This window comes from Cervus elaphus, chromosome 17 (assembly GCF_910594005.1).
Source record: "Cervus elaphus chromosome 17, mCerEla1.1, whole genome shotgun sequence".
NCBI classification, from domain to species: domain Eukaryota; kingdom Metazoa; phylum Chordata; class Mammalia; order Artiodactyla; family Cervidae; genus Cervus; species Cervus elaphus.
In genome coordinates this window covers 2,322,719-2,348,426 of record NC_057831.1, presented here as the reverse complement: position 1 = coordinate 2,348,426, position 25,708 = coordinate 2,322,719, and the positions used below count along the sequence as shown (strand labels likewise).

The window sequence follows — 25,708 nt, the reverse complement described above, 5'->3', positions numbered from 1 at the left end:
GCAGGGTCTGCCCTTACCAATGCCAAGCATTGAGTTGCTCCTGATGATCTGGTGGTGGGGGATCCCGCCTACCTGAGGCGATCCTGCCCACCCTGCCCCCAGGGCCTGGATGCCCACCAGGCCTCTCTGCCAGGCTAGCTTCTCCTTTCCTCAGTCCCAGCCCCAGCTCTTAAGGGGTTCCCAGGCTGTGGCAGCTCCCAGCAATTTCCCTTTTTTCAAATTCCTGCAGTATTCCTCTTCTAAAACTCACCATCTTGAACTCCCATCTTTTCAAGTGTACATTCAACTTCTGTCATTAGTTAATAGGTCACTTAAGTGAAGAATCAAGTCTTTCTGTCACGTTGTATGCTCAGCTCCCAGTATAATATACGGCCCATAGGATTTGCTTAATGGGTGTATTTTGACAATAACCCACAGCCAGAAATAACTATAGGCCCATTGATCTCACTTTATTAATAGGAGTCTATGTTAAATATTCTTTTTCTCCAGAGCAGTGCTTTTAACTTTGGAGAACCAGCCACTACGACTCTATAAGCATTCCTTTTTTCTCCAATTACCATTAAGTCTACAGCTAGCTTCTTTAAATTACATCGGAAGTAGATTTGGGGAATGACCACAGATGTTTGCTAATGAGGAGTTCTTAGTCTAGACTAGAAATAGTGTTTTATTCCGTCCCCAGACATTGCAGCGAAGCCACACTTAAATCATAGTCAAAAGATTACGAGAAACTTGCTTGCTTCAGTATATGGGTCAAACCGGTGTCACTTCTCGTTTAACACCCTTAGCGTGCTTTGCACGGCCCTCCCCACCCCTCTGACCTCATCCCCACCAGCGCCCCCCCGCCCCATACCCCGGCAGCAGCAGCAGCTTTCGGTTCCCCAGACCCCAGTGGCATGCTGTCTGCACACCCTTCCCTGTTCCTTCCTCGGTTAGTTCCCGTCGTGCCTGGGCCACAGGCAGTTCGTCACTTCCTTAAGACAGTCCTTCTCTGATCTCCAGCACAGATCTACTTTCCTCATTATACACTCCTACATCACTTATCACAACTGCAATTAACTGTGAAATAGTTTGTGCTCATCTCCACAAGATAGTAAGCTCTCAGATGTCAAATGCCTGCCATAAAAGCCTGACGCATTGTAACCAATAAATGCCTGAATGAATAAGTAAATGAGCATTTTTTGAATGACCCATAAAATTTTCAGAGAAACAAGCTATTATAATATTATTTACATCTAGAGATTAATTCTCCTTCTTGTCCTGCCCTGAATGAACATAGGAAGCTTTCTCTGGGTCATGTGATTCACATGGAAACACACACACATTTTATAAAGTATGACTTTTGTAAAAGCAAGCCCCCAAACCGGAAAACAAAAACAAAAACAAAAACAAAACACTTGACTTGCTCCCAAACAGAACCCACGTAACTTAAATGATTGGGTAATAGGAACATTCAAAACATTTGTTTTGTTTCAAATTGTCTCATTGGTGCAAACTAACCTGGGTAGTCACATCTTTTTTTTTTTAATTTTAAATTATTCTGAAAATTCTATCCAATTGGGTAAAAAGTGCAAGCAAGCAGTCTCATAGATATTAATATGAATTATCTACATGTTGAAACTTTTTAGTACATGGTTATCACCAAAGTTAATGTGGTCTCCTTCTCAGAAGGTCCCAGCAACCCCGCTGGTGTGTCTGTGACGTTTCTGTGTCCTTTCTTGAATTACCTGCTGAGTCAGACAACTGGAGAACAAATTGGCAGCAACCGCAGTGGAGGCTCTTCTGATACAAAAATTTGACCTTAATCCCCCCAAGCCTTGAATATCCTCTGTCAGGGTGCTAAAAGTTCACCAGATTTGCACTAAGATCTCACACTCTCATTCATGTTTCCTCCACAATTCTTGTCTTTACTGAGAGAGGGGACAGGACTCATTTTGCCAATTCTTTGACCAGGATAAATCATCTTTCAGTTAAAAGAAGGGAGAAGGGGAAAGCTAACAATTTTGGAACAGCTTTCAAACCCACGGATACTTGTGCATCATTCTCCCCATCCCTTTGCTCATTTTATCACCTTATATCCCCTCGGCAAATAACAGTATGGATAAATGTTATGTTTTGAGGGCAGGGGACACACACACATGTAACTCACAGCGGGAGGAGCTATATTTGGGGGGCATCAAATCTTTCTCTGGAGAGACTGACCTGCATGCATGTAAATGATCAGACCCGTCACGGGCCGTGGCAGGAGGCTCCTGGAACCCCGCATCACCAGCAGACTTGCCACCTTTGACCGCCAGCATTTCAGTGCTGGAATCTGTCCCTGAAAATCTTCTCTTGATTGTTCTTTCATTTTGCCCACAGCGATGTAAGAGCTGAGGATCCCCGCGGGGGTCCCCGCCTCCGCTCTCCTGCTGCTTCCTTGAGGGTCTTTTACTCTCAGAGGACCTCGACAGGGAGACACCACATCCTTCATAGGTTGTGCCTTCTGCTCCGAGCAGGTTTAAAGAGCAGCTTTCACAGCTGGTCAGCTCCGCGTGCTTTTTATCTTCGGATCCCAAGTGTACTGGATTGCTTTCCCTAGGAGCAGAAGACTCACCCAGGTTTCCGCTTGGTTTATTTCTCCTTCTTCTCCGCGACAGGCGGAACTTCACTTGGGCTCTTCTCTTTGCCTGAATCCAGTGACTCTCACGGGTGGAAGATGAGTCCGAGGAGTCTGTGTCGGTCTCACTGCATCGGGGGCTGGGGACGTGGAGGTGCAAGTCGCTTCTTCTCCCTCTCCCCTTCTCCCGGGCATGCTCGTCCTTCTGAGCGGCCCGCCTCCGCCTCCTAGGCTTCTGTGTTACTGGGTTCTTACCGGGCTCCTGCCTAGCAGGGCTCAGCGCTGTGACAGGGGCGCAGGGCTCAAGGGAGGCTCCTGACATGCCATGTGAGATGGCAGATCTAGACAAAGCGGCAGGCAAAGGATGAGGGATTGCGGTGGGGAGCAAAGCCATGGGAATCGGAAAGGAGAGGACAGCCATGGGAAACAGAAAGAGAGAGAGATGAAAACAACAGCATGGACCCAAAGTTGGCAAAGGTCAAATGAAGGGGATGCACTAAAGGAAAAAAAAAAAAATCAGGCTGATATAAATTATCCACAGGCAAGATAAGACAGCAGCGAGAGTCACACAGTCTCATCGTACACAAGAGTACAAAACACTGGTCTAAAAACCCCAAACGGGCTCGTTTGCTGCACACTTACCTGCAGATGTCCTGAGTGGATGGACAGACAGACAACCTTGACTGGCTCCGGGGAGCTGTCCCAGTTGTTGGACTGCTGGCCTGGAGAAACAAGTTAGACAATTTGGCATCTTGGTTAAGGTAGTACATGGTCGATATCTTGCTTTTTTTCCACATATTTAAAAAATTACAACAAACGTGGCTGCCGGTCATGTTGTTCGTAAGGCAGCTCACAGGATATAGGAAGTCGGAGGGCAGGTTTTGCAAAAGTAAAACTGATTTGAGGAACTTGGAACAGCTGAGACGCTGTACCACTGTGCTGTTGCTTCATTTGTGATAGAGGAAGATGATTCCACAAGTTTCTATTCTATTTACTGTAAACTTTTGAGTGGAATGGCTCAATTTGCCTTGGAAACAAATATGTAACTCTTGCATAGCCTGTGATATAAAGGACACAATGGCTAGTATGTGACAAAGATGATACTAATTCAGGAAGCTTCAAGAATCAAATAGCCATTAGATTGCCAGATACTGCCTGGAGTTAAGTCACATTATCATTAAGTCACTTTAAGGCCCCAGGAGATGATATATTTAAAAACACTTTGCAATATTTAAAAGCCTGCAGAGATGATTATTATTTCATCATGGAGGCTAATAAAAATCTATCCTTCACAACACTATTAACCTTCATAACTTTTAACTTCGTGACCAGACTAAACCTGAGAATAAGAAAGCCTGAAATTATGCAGATTGGCATAAATTTCAGTCTGTTTCATGAGACTCCTATGTTTGAAACACAGCATTTTCTTCACTAGTTTGAATTTTCTAGCCACTGTATTTAGTACATGTGATGATGATAAATAAAAAACTAGACTGTGTGAAGAATTTACTATGTGCCAGGCATGGTACTGTGGTTTATCCACCATCTGTTTAATCCTTATAACAATCTCACAAACGGGAAATAATAATAACTAATAGTTTTGAGGGAATATTATATGCCAGTCACAGTTCTAAGTAATTTTCCTATGTTCATTCATTAGTACAAGAAACACATGTGGCAAATACTGTACTTTTTTCCATGTTACAGATGAGGAGACTGAGAAATCAGTGCTGCTCCTTGCTGGTAGATTGTAGAGCAGAGTTTCATGTAAGAAACTCTGCTCCTTGATCTGCTCTCATACTCAACTCTCAAGGCAATGCTCTCCTGTACACAGAGGAAACCCAGGGAGTTCAAGGCCCAGATTTAAACCAGTCTGACTGCACAGATGAAATTGCCAGCAAGAAAAATAATAGTAAACATAGTAAGATTAACCCCAAATTTCAAAGTTCTAAAAATCCCCATGTTAAAGATACATACATATAAATCAACTATAAGAAAAAAACTGCAAAAAAGCATAAGCATGTGAAAGCTGCACAATATGCTACTGAACAACCAATGTGTCACTGAAAAAAATCAAAGATATAAAAAATATCTGGAGGCAAATGAAAATGGAAACAACCTATGCAACTCAGCAAAGATACTTCTAAGAGGAATGTTTATTGCAATACAAGCTTACCCAGGGAAACAATTAAAAAATCTCAAATAAGCAACTTAACTTTACACCTAAGGGAACTAGAAGAGGAAGAACAAGCATAACCCAACGCTGGCAGGAGGAAAGACATAATAAAGATCAGAGCAGAAATAAAGGAGCTAGAGGCTTAAAAAGCAATAGAAAAGATTAAACAAAAACAGTAGAAAAGATTAAATTAAGAGCTGGTTCTTTGAAATCTTTTCAAAATTGATAAACCTTTAGCCAGGATCATCAAGAAAAAAAGAGAGAGAGCACAAATCAATAAAATCAGAGAGGGAAAAGTAAAACTACGATCAACACCACAGAAATACAGAGGATCATTAGAGACTACTAAGAAATGGACAACTTCTTAGAAATGTATAATCTAACAAACTAGTGCATATAACAAAAATAAACAGACTCACAGACATAGGAAACAAACTAGTGGTTATCAATGGGGGAAGGGAACAGGGGAGAGATGAAATAGGAGTAGGGGATTAACAAGTAAAAGCTGTTATGTATAAAATAAGTAAGTTGCAAGAATATACTGCACAACACATGAAATACAGCCAATATTTTATAAGAACTATAAATGGAGTGTAACTTTAAAAAATTGTGAGTCACTATGCTGTACATCTGTAACTTATATAATATTGTACATCAAATATACTTCAGTTAAAAAAATGATTAAAGAAAAAAGAAAGAAAACAATAAATATACCTGATTGTGGGATCCAGAGGAAAAGAAACTAATTCTAAGTTAAAAGGTTAGAAGAACTTCAAGAGGAGGTGTGGAAGGCTGAATAATACTGCCCCTTACTCCTAGTCAAGATGTCAACATTTTAATTTCTGGAATTTGTGAATCTGTTTCCTTACATAACAAAAGTGACTTTACACAGGTGATTAAGTTAAGGACCTTGAGATGGAGAGAGAGTCCTGCATTATCCAGGTGGGCCAGGTATAAGCATGAGGATCCCTCTAAGAGGGAGGTGGTAGCATTAGAGTCAGAGAGAGAAGATGAAAGGATGGGAACAGAGGTCAGAGAGAAGGGGAGATGCTCCACTTCTGCCACTGAAGATAGACGGAGGAGACCCTGAACAGAGGAATGCAGGCAGCCTCTAGAAGCAGGAAAATACTGGAAAATGAGCTCTCCTCTACAGGTTGCAGAAGGAATGAGGTCCTGCTAACATCTGCAGTGTAGCCCCGTGAAACCCATGTTTGACTTCTGACCTCTAGAACTACAGGATGATACATTTGTGTGGTAATTTGTTTTAGCAGTCATAGGAAACTAACATAGGAGTAATACTCAACTAAGCTAAAAAGGAAAGTAGGAGTTATTAAAGAAGATATTAAAAATATTCTGAGGCAGAAGAAGCCACGTCCCCACAGGGGAGTATGGAACCCTCTACATGTTCCAATAGACTTATCTGCACACTTTGTTCTTATTAAGTTTACTTTATTGAAGTATAGGGGCTTCCCTGGTGACTCAGTGGTAAAGAATCTGCCTGCAATGCAGGAGACCTGGGTTTGATCCCTGGATCAGGAAGATCCCCTGAGGAGGGAATGGCAATCCACTCCAGTATTCTTGCCTGGAGAACTCCATGGACAGAGGAACGTGGCAGTTTACAGTCCATGGGGTTGCAAAGAGTCAGACACAACTGACCGACTAATACACACATTGAAGTATCAGTTTAGTTCAGTTCAGTCACTCAGTCATGTCCGACTCTTTGCAACCCCATGGACTGCAGCACATCAGGCTTCCATGTCCATCACCAACTCCCAGAGCTTGCTCAGACTCCTGTACATTGAGTCGGTGATGCCGTCCAACCATCTCATCCTCTGTTGTTGCCTTCTCCTCTTGCCTTCAATCTTTCCCAGCATCAGGGTCTTTTCCAATGAGTCAGTTCTTTTCATTAGGTGGCTGAAGTATTGGAGCTTCAGCTTCAGCATCAGTCTTTCCAGTGTATATTCAGGACTGATCTCCTTTAGGATGGACTGGTTGGATCTCCTTGCAGTCCAAGAGACTCTCAAGAGTCTTCTCCAACACCACAGCTCAAAAGCATCAATTCTTCAGCGCTCAGCTTTCTTTATAGTCCAACTCTCACATCCATACATGACTACTGGAAAAACCATGACTTTGACTAGACAGACCTTTGTTATCAAGGTAATGTCTCTGCTTTTTAGCATGCTGTCTAGGTTAGTCATAGCTTTTCTTCCAAGGAGCAAGCATCTTTTAGCTTCATGGCTGCAGTTACCATCTGCAGTGATTTTGGAGCCCAAGAAGATAACGTCTGTCGCTGTTTCTGTTGTTTGCCTACCTATTTGCCATGAAGTGATGGAACTGGATGCCATGATCTTAGTTGTTTGAATTTTAAGTCAGCTTTTTCATTCTCCTCTTTCACTTTCATCAAGAGGCTCTTTAGTTCCTCTTCACTTTCTGCCATAAGGGTGGTGTGATCTGCATATTTGAGGCTATTGATATTTCTCTTGGCAATCTTGATTCCAGCTTGTACTTCATCCAGCCCAGCATTTTGCATGATGTTCTTTGCATATAAGTTAAATAAGCAGGGTGACAATATACAGTCTTGATGTATTCTTTTCTCAATTTGGAACCAGTTTGTTGTTTCATTTCTGGTTCTGACTGTTGCTTATTGACCTGCACACAGATTTCTCAGGAGGCAGATAAAATGGTGTGGTGTTCCCATCTCTTTATGAATTTTCCAGTTTGTTGTGATTCACACAGTCCAACATTGTGTGTGATCCACACAAACAAACATTGAAGTATAGTTGATTTATAATGTGTTAATTTCTGCCGTACAGCAAAGTGATTCATATTCTATAAAATTCTTTTCCTTTATGGTTTATTGTAGGATGTTGAATATAGTTCCCTACTATATGGTAGGACCTTGTTGTTTATCCATTCTATAAATAATAGTTTGCATCTGTTAATCCCAGGCTCTCGGTCCTTCCCTCTTCCACCCCTCCTCTTCTTGGCAACCACAGGTTTGTTCTCTATGTCTGTGAGCTGGTTTCTGTTTCATGGGTAAGTTCATTTGTGTCATATCTTAGGTTTCACATGTAAGTGATATCATATGGCATTTGTTTTTCTCTTTCTAGAAAGAGATTTACTTCACTTAGTATGATCATCTCTCCGTCTATCCATGTTGCTGTAAATGGCATTATTTCATTCTTTTTTATGGCTGAGTACTAGTCTATTGTGAATACCAATGTATTTCATTCTTTTTTATGGTTGAGTAGTATTCCAGTGTGTATACTTCTCTGTCCATTTATCTGTCAATGGACACTTTGGTTGTTTCCATGTCTTGGCTATTGTGAATAGTTCAGTTCTGAAAATAGAGCATCATGTATCTTTTTGAATTAGCATTTTGTCTGGATACATGCCCAGAAGTGGGGCTACTGGATCATATGGCAACTCTATTTTTAGTTTTTTTGGGGGAACTTCTATACATTTTTCCATAGTAGCTGCACCAATTTACATTCCCACCAACAGTGTATGAGGGCTCCATTTTCTCCACACCCTCTTTAACATTTGTCATTTGTAGCATCTGCATACTTTTGACTTTTAATTTTCTGAGTCTTTTCTGTCAATTCATGGACACTGTGTATTTTTAAAGTCTTTGAATGTCATCTTTGGACACCAGTCCATGTTCAGTGATCTCCTTCAATATTTGTATCAAAACTAACTTATTTCAAGTTTTTAATTTAGATCAACTTCATATCTGTACCCATCGAAACCATAAGCAGTTTTTGTAAAATATAAGCATTTTTCTGTACTTGAAGCAGTAAATTTTGTTTGAATGTGTACGATTTATTCCACATACACTAAATGAGTTTAGTAGGAATCTCTGCATAGAGCAGACACTGAATAAAGACCACATATGTGAACTTTGCTCCTCATTCTCTTTTAAAAATAGCAACACAACCCCAAAGTGACTCCCAATCATTGATAATGTGACTATAAATGTGGATCACAATATGATTACCATCATAATGGGTATCCATGGCTACTTAATGGTACGTTAAAGCCAATTCCATGAGACTGCACAGACAAAGATCCTGAAATAGACATCATCATGAAAAAACACATTTTATAAACTCACAGGTCTGGGCAAATGCATATTCTGCAGTGTGAAAGTGATTTATCAACAAATAATAACACAGAACATTAAAAAGATACAGCTTTCCTTTGGAGAGGTTTTGCTTCACCATGATACTGATTCAAAGAGCATTCACGTCTATAATGCTGAAGGATTTTGAAAAGCACTAAAATCATTCTTGTTGGCCCTCAGGAGTCTTTGAATAGCTCACATCTGGTTTTAGTTTATATGTTCAGTGGACCAGTGTCTCCTGTGGGAGCAGATGCTGCCATGACTCCCAGGACCCTTACCCTACCTTGAGTTCACTTGCCTGTGGACCGCTTCCCACTTGCACTCTGTGCCCTGGATTTTCCCTGGTAGCACGTGCACTTGCTGGGTGGCACACGGGCATAGCCTGGGAGTGTGGAATAAGTTAAAATGCTGGAGGACAGCTCTCAGATTGGAGTCAATGCATAAATGCTCTACTTTTCCACCTTCCCAGGGGCAGTGCTGAAGTGACTTCCAGGGTATCTCAAAACGTTCCAAGCTGGATGAAAACTCACTTGTCCCAAGCTCATCAACACACTCTTTATTGGCATTTCCCCTTTCTCTGTCTTACTTTTCTCATGCATTATGTACTTTCCAGAATCCCCTCCCCCCAAAACTTCCTGAACCCAACAAAGACACCATCTAAATTGACTGGAATCTATTTGACCAGCTAATTGATATGAAATTAATATCAGCTTGTGTCACTTTTGATTCATTTGCTCAGCAAAAATGAATAAAGATCTATCAAGTAATAAACATGACGGTGAGTTCTGGGATTAAGAAACAGATGGTATTCTGACAGGGCTTCTTATTTGGTGGGAAAGATGTGTAAGTGAACAGGTGATTTTAATATAGTCTACACCCCAAAAAGGTATCCTTTTCATTATAGAGGACTGGAATGCAAAAGTAGGAAGTCAAGAAACACCCGGAGTAACAGGCAAATTTGGCCTTGGAGTACAGAATGAAGCAGGGCAAAGGCTAATAGAGTTTTGCCAAGAGAACACATTGTTCATAGCAAACACCTTCTTCAAACAACACAAGAGAAAACTCTACACATGGACATCACCAGATGGTCAACACCGAAATCAGATTGATTATATTCTTTGCAGCCAAAGATGGAGAAGCTCTATACAGTCAGCAAAAACAAGACCTGGAGCTGACTGTGGCTCACATCATGAACTCCTTATTGCCAAATTCAGACTTAAATTGAAGAAAGTAGAGAAAAACACTAGACCATTCAGGTATGACCTAAATCAAATCCCTTATGACTATACAGTGGAAGTGAGAAATAGATTTAAGGGACGAGATCTGATAGACAGAGTGCTTGATGAACTATGGATGGAGGTTCGTGACATTGTACAGGAGACAGGGATCAAGACCATCCCCATGGAAAAGAAATGCAAAAAGGCAAATGATTGTCTGAGGAGGCCAAATAGTTGTGAAAAGAAGAGAAGCAAAAAGAAAGGGGAAAAGGAAAGATATTCCCATTTGAATGCAGAGTTCCAAAGAATAGCCAGGAGAGATAAGAAAGCCTTCCTCAGCGATCAATGCAAAGAAATAGAGGAAAACAACAGAATGGGAAAGACTAGAGATCTCTTCAAGAAAATTAGAGATACCAAGGGAACATTTCATGCAAAGATGGGTTTGATAAAGGACAGAAATTGTATGGACCTAACAGAAGCAGAAGATATTAAGAAGAGGGGGCAGGAAGACACAGAAGAACTGTACAAAAAAGATCTTCATGACCCAGATAATCACAATGGTGTGATCACTCACCTAGAGCCAGACATCCTGGAATGTGAAGTCAAGTGGGCCTTAGAAAGCATCACTACGAACAACTCTAGTGGAGGTGATGGGATACCAGTTGAGCTATTTCAAATCCTGAAATATGATGCTGTGAAAGTTCTGCACTCAATATGCCAGCAAATTTGGAAAACTCAGCAGTGGCCACAGGACTGGAAAAGGTCAGTTTTCATTCCAATCCCAAAGAAAGGCAATCCCAAAGAATGCTCAAACTACCACACAAATGCACTCATCTCACACGCTAGTAAAGTAATGCTCAAAATTCTCCAAGCCAGGCTTCAGCAATACGTGAACCATTAACTTCCAAATGTTGAAGCTGGTTTTAGAAAAGGCAGAGGAACCAGAGATCAAGTTGCCAACATCTGCTGGATCATCGAACAAGCAAGAGAGTTCCAGAAAAACATCTATTTCTGCTTTATTGACCATGCCAAAGCCTTCGACTGTGTGGATCACAATAAACTGTGGAAAATTCTGAAAGAGATGGGAATACCAGACCACCTGACCTGCCTCTTGAGAAACCTGTATGCAGATCAGGAAGCAACAGTTAGAACTGGACATGGAACAACAGACGGGTTCCAAATAGGAAAAGGAGTACGTAAAGGCTGTATATTATCACCCTGCTTATTTAGGTTATATGCAGGGTACATCATGAGAAACGCTGGGCTGGAGGAAGCACAAGCTGGAATCAAGATAGAAGGGAGAAATATCAATAACCTCAGATATGCAGATGACACCACCCTTATGGCAGAAAGTGAAGAGGAACTAGGAAGCCTCTTGATGAAAGTGAAAGAGGAGAGTGAAAAAGTTGGCTTAAAGCTCAACATTCAGAAAACCAAGATCATGGCATCTGGTCCCATCACCTCATGGGAAATAGATGGAGAAACAGTGGAAACAGTGTCAGACTTTATTTTTTTGGGCTCCAAAATCACTGCAGATGGTGATTGCAGCCATGAAATTAAAAGATGCTTACTCCTTGGAAGGAAAGTTATGATCAACCTAGATAGCATATTAAAAAGCAGAGACATTGCTTTTCCAACAAAGATCCATCTAGTCAAGGCTATGGTTTTTCCAGTGGTCATGTATGGATGTGAGAGTTGGACTGTGAAGAAAGCTGAGCACAGAAGAATTGATGCTTTTGAACTGTGGTGTTGGAGAAGACTCTTGAGAGTCCCTTGGACTGCAAGGAGATCAACCAGTCCATCCTCAAGGAGATCAGTCCTGGGTGTTCATTGGAAGGACTGATGCTGAAGCTGAAACTCCAATACTTTGGCCATCTTATGCGAAGAGTCGAGTCATTGGAAAAGACCCTGATGCTGGGAGGGATTGGGGGCAGGAGGAGAAGGGGATGACAGAGGATGAGATGGCTGGATGGCATCATCAACTCGATGGGCATGAGTTTGAGTAAACTCCGGGAGCTGATGATGGACAGGGATGCCTGGCATTCTGCGATTCATGGGGTCGCAAAGAGTCAGACATGACTGAGCGACTGAACTGAACTGAACTGAGTGTATCCTGAGAGTGGTAGTGTGAGTTTTGGTGAAGGAAGGGTCCGGATGCAAGACAGAACAGAGATTTAGAGTAAGTGCCCCAGAGGAGATGACAGCTTACCTCATAAGAGAATAGTTGGTGATGGGAGGGAAGCAGCCCAAACAGGGAGAAATGTGCATTAGGCAGAGTGGGGAGATCATGGAACCACAGAAAATTTGGTGGTGGTTAGAAGGAGGGTGGTGAGTGATACAAGAAGTGATAAAATTCAGGAGAAAAGAGCAGAGAGATGTCCCACACACCACATTGAAATGCTTGAATTGTACCCTTAAATAAATGGAAAATCACTGAGAGATGGTCAGCAACAAATGGAAACAATTATATTGGGGCACTAGAAAGCTCACTATGGCAGCTGAGAACTGGAAGGTCCAGAACTGATCATCAACAGGCAGAAGACTTAGGATTCAATATATCCAAGATATGACTGGGAAAGAGGAGAGGAGAATCTTAAGAAATACCTTCCAACTAGATGCTTTATTTTTAAACATAATAAAAATTATTTGAAAGATCAGCTGAACAAAGTAACATGGGGCAACATCTAGGAATATACTTTTAAAAAAGCTACATGAAATCAGAAGACATTTACCAAATATCAAAACACAGTATGAATCTTCAGAAATAATAATATGTGGGTGGCAAAGATACATCATAAAAATAGAAATCTATCCACCTATCATCATCATCTGTCTATCTATTTACTATATACCTATCTATCATCATCACCTGTCTTAGGAAGTCAAAAGAGAGCTAGAGTAACAGGCAAGTTTGGCCTGGGAGTACAAAATGAAGCCTGGCAAAGGCTAACACAGTTTTGACAAGAGAATGCGCTCGTCATAACAAACACCCTTTTCCAATGTCACAAAAAATGAATCTACATATGGACACCACCAGATGGTAAATACTGAAATCAGAATGATTATGTTCTTTGTAGCAAAAGATGGAGAGGTTCTATACAGTCAGAAAAAAACAAGACCTGGAACTGATTGTGGCTCAGATAATGAGGGCCTTATTGCAAAATTCAGGCTTAAATTGAAGAAAGTAGGGAAAACCACAAGACCATTCAGGTATGAACTAAATCAAAGCCCTTATGATTATACAGTGAAAGTGAGAAATAGATTCAGGGGATTAGGCCTGATAGAGTACCTGAAGATCTAGGGACAGAGGTTCATGACACTGTACAGGAGGCAGGGACAAAAACCATGCCCAAGAAGGAAAAATGCAAGAAGGCAAAGTGGTATCTGAGGAGTCCTTGCAGATGCTGAGAAAAGAGGAACAACAGGTAAAGGAGAAATGAAGAGGCATGCTGAACTAAATGCAGGGTTCCAAAGGATAACAAGGAGAGATAAGAAGGCCTTCCTATATGAGCAATGCAAACAGAGGGAAAGGAAAAAATGGGAAAGACTAGAGTTCTCTTCAAGAAAATTGGAGATTCCAAGGGACACTTTCATGCAAAGATGGACACAATAAAGGACAGGAACAGCAAGAAACTAGTAGAAGAAGAGATTAAGAAGAAGTGGCAAGAACACACAGAAGAACTGTACAGAAAAGGTCTTAATGACCCAGATAATCACAGTGGTATTGTCACTCACCTAGAGCCAGACATCCTGAAATGTGAAGTCAAGTGGACCTTAGGAAGCATTAGAATGAAGAAAACTAGTGGAGGTGATGGAATCCCAGCTGAGCTATTTCAAATCCTGAAAGATGATGCTGTTAAAGTGCTGCACTCAATATGTCAGCAAACTTGGAAAACTCAGCAGAGACCACAGAAATGGAAAAGATCCGTTTTCATTCCAATCCCTAAGAAGGGCAATGCCGAACAATGTTTAAGCTACCATACAAATGTGTTCATTTCACATGCTAGCAAAGTAATCCTAAAAATCCTTCAAGCTAGGCTTCAACAGCATGTGATCCAAGAAATTCCAATGCACAAGCTGGATTTAGAAAAGTCAGAGAAACCAGAAATCAAATGAATGCAACATCTGCTGGATCATAGAAAAACCAAGAGAATTAAAAAAAAAAAAAAGTCTACTTCTGTTTAATTGACTACGCTAAAATCTAGAACTAACACTAATAAAAGATGTGCTTTTCATCAGAGGGGACTGGAATGCAAAAGTAGGAAGTCAAGAGATACCTGGAACGACAGACAAGTTTGGCCTTGGAGTACAAAATGAAGCAGGGCAAAGGCTAGCAGAATTTTGCCAAGAGAACACACTATTCATAGCAAATACACTCTTCCAACAACATGAGAGATGACTCTACACATGGGTGTCACCAAATGGTCAATATGGAAATCAAATTGATTATATGCTTTGCAGTCAAAGATGCAGAAGCTCTATACAGTCAGCAAAAACAAGATCGAGAGATGATTGAGGCTCAGATCGTGAAATTCTTATTGCAAAATTCAGACTTAAACTGAAGAAAGTAGGGAAAACCACAAGACCATTCAGATATGACCTAAATCAAATCCCTTTCAATAATAGAGAGGAAGAGACAAATGGATTCAAGGGATTAGATCTGATAGACAGAGTACTATGTCTATCTAAGTACTATGGATGGAGGTTCATAACACTGTACAGGAGGCAGTGATTGAAGCTATCACCAAGAAGAAATGCAAAAAGGCAAATGGTTGTCTGAGGAGGCCTTACAAATAGCTGTGAAAAGAAAAGAAGAGAGAAGCAAAGGAGAAAAGGAAAGACATTCCCATTTGAATGCGAAGTTCCAAAGAATAGCAAGGAGAGATAAGAAAGCCTTCCTCAGCGATCAATGCAAAGAAATAGAGGAAAATAACAGAATGGGTAAGACTAGAGATGTCTTCAAGAAAATTAGAGATACCAGGGGAACATTTCATGCAAAGATGGGCTCAATAAAGGACAGAAATGGTATGGACCTAACAGAAGCAGAAGATATTAGGAAGAGGTGGCAAAAATACACAGAATAATTCTACAAAAAAGATCATGACACAGATAACCACGATGGTGTGATAACTCACCTAGAACCAGAAATCCTGGAATGTGAAGTCAAGTGGGCCTTAGGAAGCAGAACTAGAAACAAAGCTAGCAGAGGTGATGGAACTCCAGCTGAGCTATTTCAAATCCTAAAAGATGATGCTGTTAAAGTGATGCACTCAATATGCCAGCAAATCTGGAAAACTCAGCAGTGGCCACAGGACTGGAAAAGGTCAGTTTCCATTCCAATTACAAAGAAAGGCAATGCCAAAGAAAGTTCAAACTACCACACAATTGCACTCATCTCACATGCTAGCAAAGTAACGCTCAAAATTCTCCAAGCCAGGCTTCAAGAGTATGTGGACGGTGAACTTCCAGATTCAAGCTGGATTTAGAAAAGGCAGAGGAACCAGAGATCAAATTGCCAACATCCATTGTATCATAGAAAAAGGAAGAGAATTCCAGAAGAATATCTACTTCTGCTTCACTGATTACACTAAAGCCTTTGGCTGTGTGGATCACAACAAACTGGAAAATTCTTAAAGAGATGGGAATACTTTAACATATACCTCCTGAGAAATCTGTATGCAGGACAAGAAGCAACAGTTAGACCTGGACATGGAACAACAGACTGGTTCCATATTGGGAAAGGAGTACATCAAGGCTGTATATTGTCACCCTGCTTATTTAATTTATATGCAGAGTATATCATGTGAAATGCTGGACTGGATGAAGCACAAGCTGGAATCAAGATTGCAAGGAGAAATATCAATAACCTCAGATACATAGATGAAACTACCCTTAATGGCAGAAAGTGAAGACGAACTAAAGAGTCTCTTGATGAAAGTGAAAGAGGAGAGTGAAAAAGTTATCTTAAAACTCAACATTCAAAAAACTAAGATCATGGCATCTGGTCCCATCACTTCATGGCAAATAGGTGGGGAAACAATGGAAACAGTGACAGACTCAGGGACTGAATTACAACAAGATTCCCATTAGAATCAAGCCCCCCAAATGGACTTCAAAATTCACCTTTAACTTGACTTTCTACCTTTCCTGTCTTATGTGCCCAGATCCCTCATTTATGATTCTTGGAATGATGTCTGAAATACACCACCTGCACTGAACGTCTTGTTACTAGTACTGCTTTGAAGGAAACCTAAACTGAGAGATAGTTTGTACCAGAGATAGTTCTGGAAAGGAGAACCACAGGGTAGAATTTAGGAGCTGGGTCACGATGGCTGGACATAAGAGGGAACCTTCTGCTGGGAGTGAGTGGGGTGCTGCTGATGCCCAGTGCACTAAGCATCATGATTCCTCCGGGAAGCTGAGGTGCAGGTAGTGGGGGGCATGCAGAAGCCCAAGCATTTGCACAGGAAAAGCCAATGGTAATTAGAAGGATATGCAGTTGCGTGGCTTGGTTTCATGCTTTGGAAGCTTCTATGAAAAACAACGGGAGGTTCAGCTGGGTCAGATATCAACCTAAGGTGCTTTGTGTATATCCCCAAGGTGCATCGGCCCCTAATCATTCAGGTGTGTAATTCTAGGCAACATACTTTTTTTTTTTTTTTTTGAAATCTCATACACTAGATTTACTTTGTTCTGGAAGGATTTAAAAGTAAACAGTTCTCTGGATGCCTAAAGGTAATGCTATGTTTACTGAGGCTTGTTTTCAGATATTTAAGCTAGACATAGAAAACAAACTTGTGTTTATCAAAGGGGAAAGAGAAACTGGATATATCAGGACTTTGGGATAAACATATACATATTACTATATATAAAATAGATAATCAACAAGGACAAACTAGAGAGCACAGATAACTCAATATTTATAATAACCTATAAGGGAAAAGAATTATATATATAAAATCTTTGTGACCCCATGGACTGCAGCACAAGGACATGAGGCCTCCCTGTCCCTCACCATCTCCGAGAGTTCACCCAAGTTCATGTCCATTGAATTGGTGATGCCCTCCAACCATCTCATCCTCTGCTTCCTTCCTCTCCTTTTGCCTTCAGTCTTTCCCAGCATCAGAGTCTTTTCCAATGAGTCAACTGGTCGCATCAGAGGGGCAAAGCATTGGAGCTTCAGCTTCAGCATCAGTCCTTCCAATGAGTATTCAGGGTTGATTTCCCTTAAAATTGACTGGTTTGATCTTCTTGCTTTCCAAGGGAATCTCAAGAGTCTTCTCTTGAGAGTATATATGTATGCATATGTACATATATGTATACATATATACATATATGTGTGTGTATATATATATATATATATATATAGTATACCTCCCTCGCCCCCCACCACCCTCTCCACAAACCTTGCTGGGGGTATATAAATGGGGAGGGAAACCCTGGACTGTCATCCCTGTTCTCCTCTCCTTGTCCTGCCCTTCGGTACAAATAGTGGCAAGCAAAGTGGGATTCCTATTCCTGTGAACTGTAAATTTCCTTTTAGTCATTCCCTTATCTCCCTACACTATTTGTTATTGTTCATTCACTAAGTTGTGTCTTGAAACTAACACAACTTTGTAAATTAACTATACTTCAATAAAAAAAAATATATATATATACACATATATATATATATATATTTTCTGATATATATATATATATATATCAGAGAGGAGTTAGGCAGAGAGTGGCCTCTTGGAAGACCACAGAGCTTGTCAGATTCAATTCCATGGGTAGTAGTGACAATAATATTTATAGCAACACTAGTAATAATCAGAAATAGTAAATACTGGTTTATTTACCCAAGTCTGATAACATGTTTTACTTATATATATGTATCCAACATATACAACCTTGGAAAGTATGGATTATTATACTCCTTTAACAGAATGCAAAATAGCAAGTCTTAAAGAATTCAGAGAGTTTGGCAGAGTTCTTTCCATTTCATAGGGGACTGTAGGGATTCAGGTCCATCATCCCACCACTGGCCTCTTTCCCACACCTTTCTATCGGCTGCTTCCCCTTTTCTGTCTTACTCCCCTCCTCCCTCATTCCTGCTGCCTCGGAAGCATTTCCCAAACAGGGTGCCCATACAAGTCCTTGTCCAACATCCTGCCTTTGTGTGAGCATCAGCTCAGTCCCTGGGTGTCTAGGGTGGGCTGTATGCCAGGTGAATGGACTGGCTGCTGCCTTTGCCCTGTCAGCCTGGACCTCCTCCCACATTCCCATAGTTTTATGTATTCCCCATCACTGAGCCCTCGAGCTGTGGGTCTGCTGCCCTGCAACCAAGTCTATTTACAAGAAGATCAATTTCCAAAATCCTGGCCCTTCCTTTAACATGGTGCAATTACTTGTTCAGAGAGAAGATAAATATTCTTCTCATAGTTCTCACTGCCTGTCATTTTTCTTCATTTTATCAGTATTCCATGAGCTTTAAGATGTGCCTTAAGGGAGATTCCCCAGTCATTTCCTCCAAGTTATTAAAAAGGCTTCAGTGGTTCCTGATTGTCTAATAAATTAAATACAAAGAGACTTTGTTGTTGGTTAGTTGCTAAGTTGTATCTGACTTTTGCAACTCTGTGGACTCCCACCAGCCTCCTCTGTCCATGTGATTTCCCAGGCAAGAATACTGGAGTGGGTTGCCATTTCCTTCTTCAGGGGATTTTCCCAACCCAGGACTCAAACCTAAGTCTCCTGCATTGGCAGGAGGATTCTTTACCACTGAGCCACCAAGGATTTAGGGCCTTGGGTTCTGCATCCCATCTACTTTTCTGGTATCTACTTTCGTCAGTCTTTTTAATTTCCAGCTTCTAGAAAAGCATAGCTTATTTGTTATTATTATCAAATATGTCCCATACTCGAATTTATGTATCTTTCTCCTTAGAGAAGAATAAAAGTGAAGGCTTGGGATTTTCCTCAAGGCCCACTTAATTTTTCCAGCTTTATGCCAGCCATTTCCTTTGAACTCCAAGCCCTTTTTAACTTCCTTTATGGGATCCAGCTTGCTCTGATTTATATTTTATCATCTGTGTTCCTGTCTAGCCATTTCCAAATTGCCACAAGGTTCTATGGTTAATCTTTTTGGCTTCTGTACCAGATTGAGAAAAGAGGCCACATCTTACTAATTTTAGGAAACTTCATAATGTCTTGTATGCAGCAGGTATCTAATAAACAGTTTTGGGGTTGAATTGACCTTGGCAAGTCTCATCCTGATTCTAGTGGAGATAAAAGATGACAATCACATCACAGTGCTCCAAGAAGAAAGGACTTCACTCTCTTCTGGCAAAGAGCCACTTTTGTTTTGTAACAAAATAAATGAACTGAGGTCTAAGTGTTATATGGTTCTTAAGACTATTTCCATGGACTTTGGAGTAAAAAGCATATCAAATGCAAGATGTATGTCCTATTTTCTTTTAAAGATAGAGGTTTCTATTTAGGAAAAGACATAACTATATTGTAAAGAAGAGTATGTCTTCCAACAATTTGTAAGCTGGTAGGGTCTGTTTAAAAAGAAAACATGGTAATTGTGAATAAAAATGAATTAAAATCTTTAAAATGGATGGCCCTATTCAACATCAATGAATTGTTTTAATTTGCTAGTTGGTACATTATGAGAGCTTGGTAATTTGTTCATCCCTTTAATAGGTGCAAGATGGAAATGAATTGGGGAGGGGAACGTAACAATTGGCTGGATGAGCAGAATAACATGTCCTTCGAAATGAAGCATTCTTTGTAATGGAGTTTATTTCAGATGATTATATTGTACAGCACATTCAAATGGGAAAAACAAATAGGAGGCCAGCTGCACTAATTTCATCAAAGTTATTTATATCAAAAGTATAATTAAAGGCAGTGAGCTTAAATTAGGTTTTCTGGGAATCTGTTTATAGGCAATGCAAGACAATTTTTCTTGGTGGCATCTAGGCCATGATTGTAATCTGGGGGCAATGTTAACTATTGCCAATTGGCCTTGGCATTTTGAAAATTAATTGTTGTTTCAAAAGATGATGAAACAGTTGCCTCCTGCTGCCTTGACAGGTTTAGGTCCACTCCACTAGAAGAGCCTGACAGATAATTTATGGATGTGCCAAATAATGATCATGCATAACCATTTACAAATGGCTTCTCTTATCCAGTAATACATTAAGAATACCTTGTGAAGAGTGATTCTAGAACTTCCAACAGGAGGTGATGTTGTAGAAGCTGGTTTGTAAAAAAAAGCCTCTACTATATTACTCAGCCATTAAGGAGAATGAAGTAATGCCAATTACAGCAACATGGATGGGTCTAGAAATTGTCATGCCAAGTCAGACAGAGAAGGAGAAATATTGTATGACATCCCTCATGTGCAGAATCTAAAAAGATATAAATGAACTTATTTACAGAACAGAAAGAGACTCCAGACTTAGAAAACAAAATTATTGCTGTCGGACTGAAGGAATGAAGGGATAGACATGGGATGGACATGTACACAATGCAGTATTTAGAGTGGATAACCAATAATGTCTTACTGTGCAGCACAGGGAACTCTGCTCAGCGTTATGTGCCAGTGGGGGTGGGAGGAGGGGTTTGGGGAAGAATGGATACAGGTATACATATGGCTGAGTCCCTTCACCGTTCACCTGCAACTACCACAACATTGTCAATCAGCTATACTCCAACAAGAAACAGAAAATTAAAGAGAAAATCTTAACCTCTTCCCCTCAAAATAGGCCTTCACTAATTTCAGCAGTAGTTCATGAATAACATGTTCAAAAATTAAATATTAGAGGAAATATTAAACTGGCTGTAGGGAATACAAGGGCTTGCCAGGTGGTTCAGCCCTGGGAAGTAAAGAACTGCCTACCAATGCAGAAAATGCAAGAAATCAGAGTGTGATCCCTGGGTCAGGAATATTCCCTGGAGTAGAAAATAGCAATCCATTTCAGTATTTCTTGCCTGGAAAGTTCTATGGACATAGGATCCTGGTGAGCTACAGGTCACTGGGTCCCAAAGAGTTGGATGTGACTAAGCGACTGAGCACACACACTCACAAGGAATACAAATAGTCCAAAAGCTGCCCCAAAGACTCCTTTTGGTGGTGAAATGATATTTAAAGGTTAAAAATAAATTTAGAGAATTGTGAGCTCAGCACCTGGGGTATCTTTCAAAGGTGGCCTGATTTAACCCACACATGACACTGATTATTCCCTTGGTAACATTCTCAGTAGGTGGTCATCTGGGACCTGCTTGGCCAGTAACAGAATTAACTGCCTCCTGTGAAAGTCCCTTTCATTTGTCTAAGTACATCTTCTGACCGAATCCTCCTACTATTACATTGAAGTCAGTTTCTCTGCAGTTTCCAGCACTAATTCTTGTTTTACCCTCCAAAGCAACATAGAATTTGCTTAATCTCTGAGTCTCTCTTCTATATCAGTGCACTTTTCTACTTACTGATCATTGCATATTCTGTATTCCTGCATCCTTGATCCTCTTATGCAAGTTTAGCATATACATAGGCAGTTTTATATGTAAGTTTGGAGTATACACTTGGATCAGAGAGTAATTTTATTGGAAATAGCATGCTGGTGATAAAATCTTGTAAAGAAAGGTTTTAGATGGTGATGGGACTTCATCGTTTGATATGTAATCAATGAAGGTATTGATCAGGAGATAAAGATGATGACAACTCATAAAATTTAGACTATTGAAAATTGACATTTAAAAAATTCCATTTACAATAGCACCAAAACCATAAAGTACCTACAAAGTTGTCAGTGGGACAGAACAGAGTCCAAAAATAGATTCACAAATATAATCAATTGACTTATATAAAAAGTGCCAAAGCAATTCAATGAAGAAAAGAATGTCTTTCAAACAAATGGTGATGGAACAAATGGGTATCCACATGGAAGAAATGAATCTCAGTCCTTACCTTATAACATGTTAGAAAATTATGTAAAATGATTTATTCAAAACAAAGAAACTAAAGCTATGCCACTTTGAGAAGAAAATATGAAAAAAAACTTATAGTGGGAAAAAATTTTCTAGATGAGACTCAAAAGACACAAATCATGAAGTAAATTTTTATAAATTAGACTTTATATAAAAACTTCTGGGCTTCCCAGGTGGTGCTGGTGGTAAAGAACCTGACTGCAAGTTCAGGATGTGCAAGCAATGTGGATTCAATCCCTGGGTCCTGGAAGATCTCCTGGAGGAGGGCATGGCAACCCAGTCCAGTATTCTTGCCCGGAGAATCCCCATGGATAGAGGAGCCTGGTGGGCTACAATCCATACGGTTGAAAGAGTCAGACACAACTGAAGTGACTTAGCATGCATGCACTCATGCAAAAAAGTTTTGTTCTAAGAAAGGCTTTATAAAGAAAGAGAAAATTCAAAGTGCATATTGGATCAAGTATGTATAGAATTCTTAGACTCCTATAACTCAAAAATAAACAAATAATAAAGATGGGTCAAAGATTTGATCAACCACTTACAAAAAAAATATAAATTAGTTTCCAGTAAATATTTGAAAAGATGCTGCTAAATCATTAATCATTGGTGAAATGAACATTAAAGCACAAAGACAGGCCACTAGATACCTATTAGAAGGGCTACAGTGAAAAATACTGACAATATCAAGTATGGGCAAGGATGTGAAGCAACAGGAACTTTTGTACATTTCTGGAGGAAATGTAACAAGGAAAACCATTTAGTAATTTTACATAAAGTTAAATATAACCTAGCTATTCTACTTATAAGGAGTTACCCCAGGGAAATGAAATCACATGTTCCTCTCCCCCCCCAAGACTTATACACTAATGTTTATAGCAGTTTTATTCATAACAGGCTCAAACTCAAACTGAACCTCCGTTAACAGGTGAATGGATAAACAAAACATGGTATATCCATGTCTCAGAATAGTACTCAGCAATAAAAAAGGAAGAAACTGCTGATATAGTCAATAAGACTAGTGAATAATTATGCTGAGTGAAAGAAATCAGTTACAAGACTGTTTCATGTCAATCTTTGGCAAAAACAACTACAGTATTGGAAGGTAATTAGCCTCTAATTACAATAAATAAATTAATATAAAAAAAGAATAAAGACTGTTTCCAAAAGAGTCCATTTACAAAGTGCCAACTAATCTTTGTGAAATAAAGCATATTAGTGGTTACTGAGGGCAGAAGTAAAAGAAGGGATTGATGAACTAAAGAGGAGCCTAAAGAATCTGGGAATTTGATAGAAATATTCTGTATTTTGGCAGATTCTAATGTCAAAACTCCTTTCATGGATCACAGCCTTGTCGTGCTGAAGGGGTTTGTGTAACTCAATGAAGCTATGAGACATACCATGCAGTGCCACCCCAGACAGATGGCTCGTAGTGAAGAGTTCTGACAAAACGTGGTCCACTGGAGGAGGAAATGACAACCTACTCCGGTATTCTTACCGTGAAAACCCCATGAACACTATGAAAAGGCAAAAGGATATAACACTGGAAGATGAGCCCCCAAAGTTGGAAGGTGTCCAATATGTTACATGGAAGATCAGAGGGCAATTATTAATGGCTTCAGAAAGAATGCAACAGCTGAGTCAAAGCAGAAATGACACCTGGTTTTGGATCTGTCTGGTGGTACAAGTTAAGTCTGTTGTAAAGAGCAACATTGCATAGGACACTGGAATGTTCAGTCCATGAATCCAGGTAGATTGGGTGTGGTCAAGCAGGAGATGGCAAGATTGAATGCCACCATCTTAGGAATCAGTGAACTAAAATAGATGGGAATGGGCAAATTTAATTCACATGACCACTATATCTACTACTGTGGGTAAGAATCCCTTAGAAGAAATGGAGTAGCCCTCATAGTCAACAGGAGTCTGAAATGCAGTCCTTGGTTGCAGTCTCAAAAATTGTGGATGATCTTGGTTCGTTTCCATGTCAAATCATCCAACATCACAGTGATCCAAGTCTATGCACCAACGACTGATGCCAAAGAAGCTGAAGTTGACTGGTTCTATGAAGATTTACAACACCTTCTAGAACTAACACCAAAACAATGTCTTCTTCATCATAGGAGATTGAAATGCAAAAGTAGAAAGTCAAGAGATAGCCAGAATAACAGACAAGTTTGGCCTTGTGGTACAAAATGAAGCAAGGCAAAGGTTAACAGAATTTTGTCAAGGGAACATGCTGGTCATAGCAAACGCCCATTTCCAACAACCCAAAAGATAACTCTACACATGTACATCAGCAGATGGTCAACACTGAAATCAGATTATTGTGTTGCTTGCAGCATGGAGAGAGAAACTCTGCACAGTCAGCAAGGGAACACTGGAACTGACTGTGGCTCAGATCACACACTCCTGATGGCAAAACTCAGGAAGATTTCAGGGCAAAATGACCAAGCAACTCAGGTGTGCCCCAAATCAAACCCCTTATGATTATGCAGTGGAAGTGATGAATAGCTTCAAGGGATTAGATATGGTAGACAGATGGCTTGAAGAACTATGGACAGAGGTTCATAAAACTGCACAGGAAGCAGTGATCAAAACCATTTCAAAGAAAAGGAAATGCAAGAAGGCAAAGTGGTTGTCTGAGGAGGCCTTACAGATAGCCAAAGAAAGTAGAGAAGTGAAAGTCAAGGGATAAAGGGAAAGATATACCCAACTGAATACAGAGTTCCAGAGAAGAGCAAGGAGCAATAAGAAGGCCTTCTTAAGTGAACAATGCAAATAAATAGACGGAAAAAATAGAATGGAAAGACTAGAGATCTCTTCAAGAAAATTGGAGGGAATATGTCATGCAAGGATGGACATGATAAAGAATAGAAAAGGTAAGGACGTAACAAAACCAAAGAGATTAAGAAGAGATGACAAGAATACACAGAACTATACAAAAAACCTTTTAAAGACATGGATAACCATGATGGTGTGATAACTCACCTAGAACAGGACATCCTGGAGTGTGAAATCAAGTGGGGCTTAGGAAGCATTACTGCAGACAAAGCTAGTGGAAGTGATGGAATTCTAGCTGTGTTATTTAAAATCCTGAAAGATGATGTTGGTAAAGTGCTGTTCTCAATATATCAGCAAATTTGGAAAACTTAGCAGTGACTGTAGGACTGGAAAAATGTCAGTTTTCATTCCAATCACAAAGAAAGGCAATGTCAATGAATGTTCAAAGTACCATACAATTGCGTTCATTTCACATGCTAGTAAGGTTATGCTCAAAATCCTTCAAGCTAGGCTTCATCAGTACATGAACTGAGAACTTCCAGATGTACAAGCTGGGTTTTCTAGAGGCAGAGGAACCAGAGATCATTGGCAATACCCAATGGATCATGGAGAAACCAAGGTAATTCCAGGAAAACACCTACTTGTGCTTCATTGACTATGCTAAAGCCTTAGTGTGGATCCCAACAAACTGTGGAAAACAGATCTCTATAAGAGGTTGGAATACCAGACCACCTTACCTGTCTCCTGAGAAACCTGTATGTGGGTCAAGAAGCAACAGTTAGAACCAGGCATGGAACTACTGACTGGTTCATAATTGGGAAAGGAGTATGGTAAGGCTGTATATT

The 25,708-nt window shown here is 40.2% G+C and overlaps 1 protein-coding gene across 2 annotated transcripts in view; it reads right to left on the bottom strand.

The window, feature by feature from the left end:
* MARCHF1 (membrane associated ring-CH-type finger 1) overlaps nt 1-25,708 on the bottom strand; it is a 1,121,888-nt gene that overhangs the window by 117,507 nt on the left and 978,673 nt on the right. The window contains exons 7-8 of one of the 2 annotated variants that reach the window (XM_043870936.1): nt 3,239-3,318; nt 2,200-2,937 (exon numbers count right to left, since the gene is read on the bottom strand). In XM_043870936.1, the coding sequence (XP_043726871.1) occupies nt 2,200-2,937; nt 3,239-3,318 (818 nt within the window). Of the gene's footprint in view, nt 1-2,199; nt 2,938-3,238; nt 3,448-25,708 lie in introns of those variants that run through there. The other variant, XM_043870937.1, reaches the window with a different exon arrangement.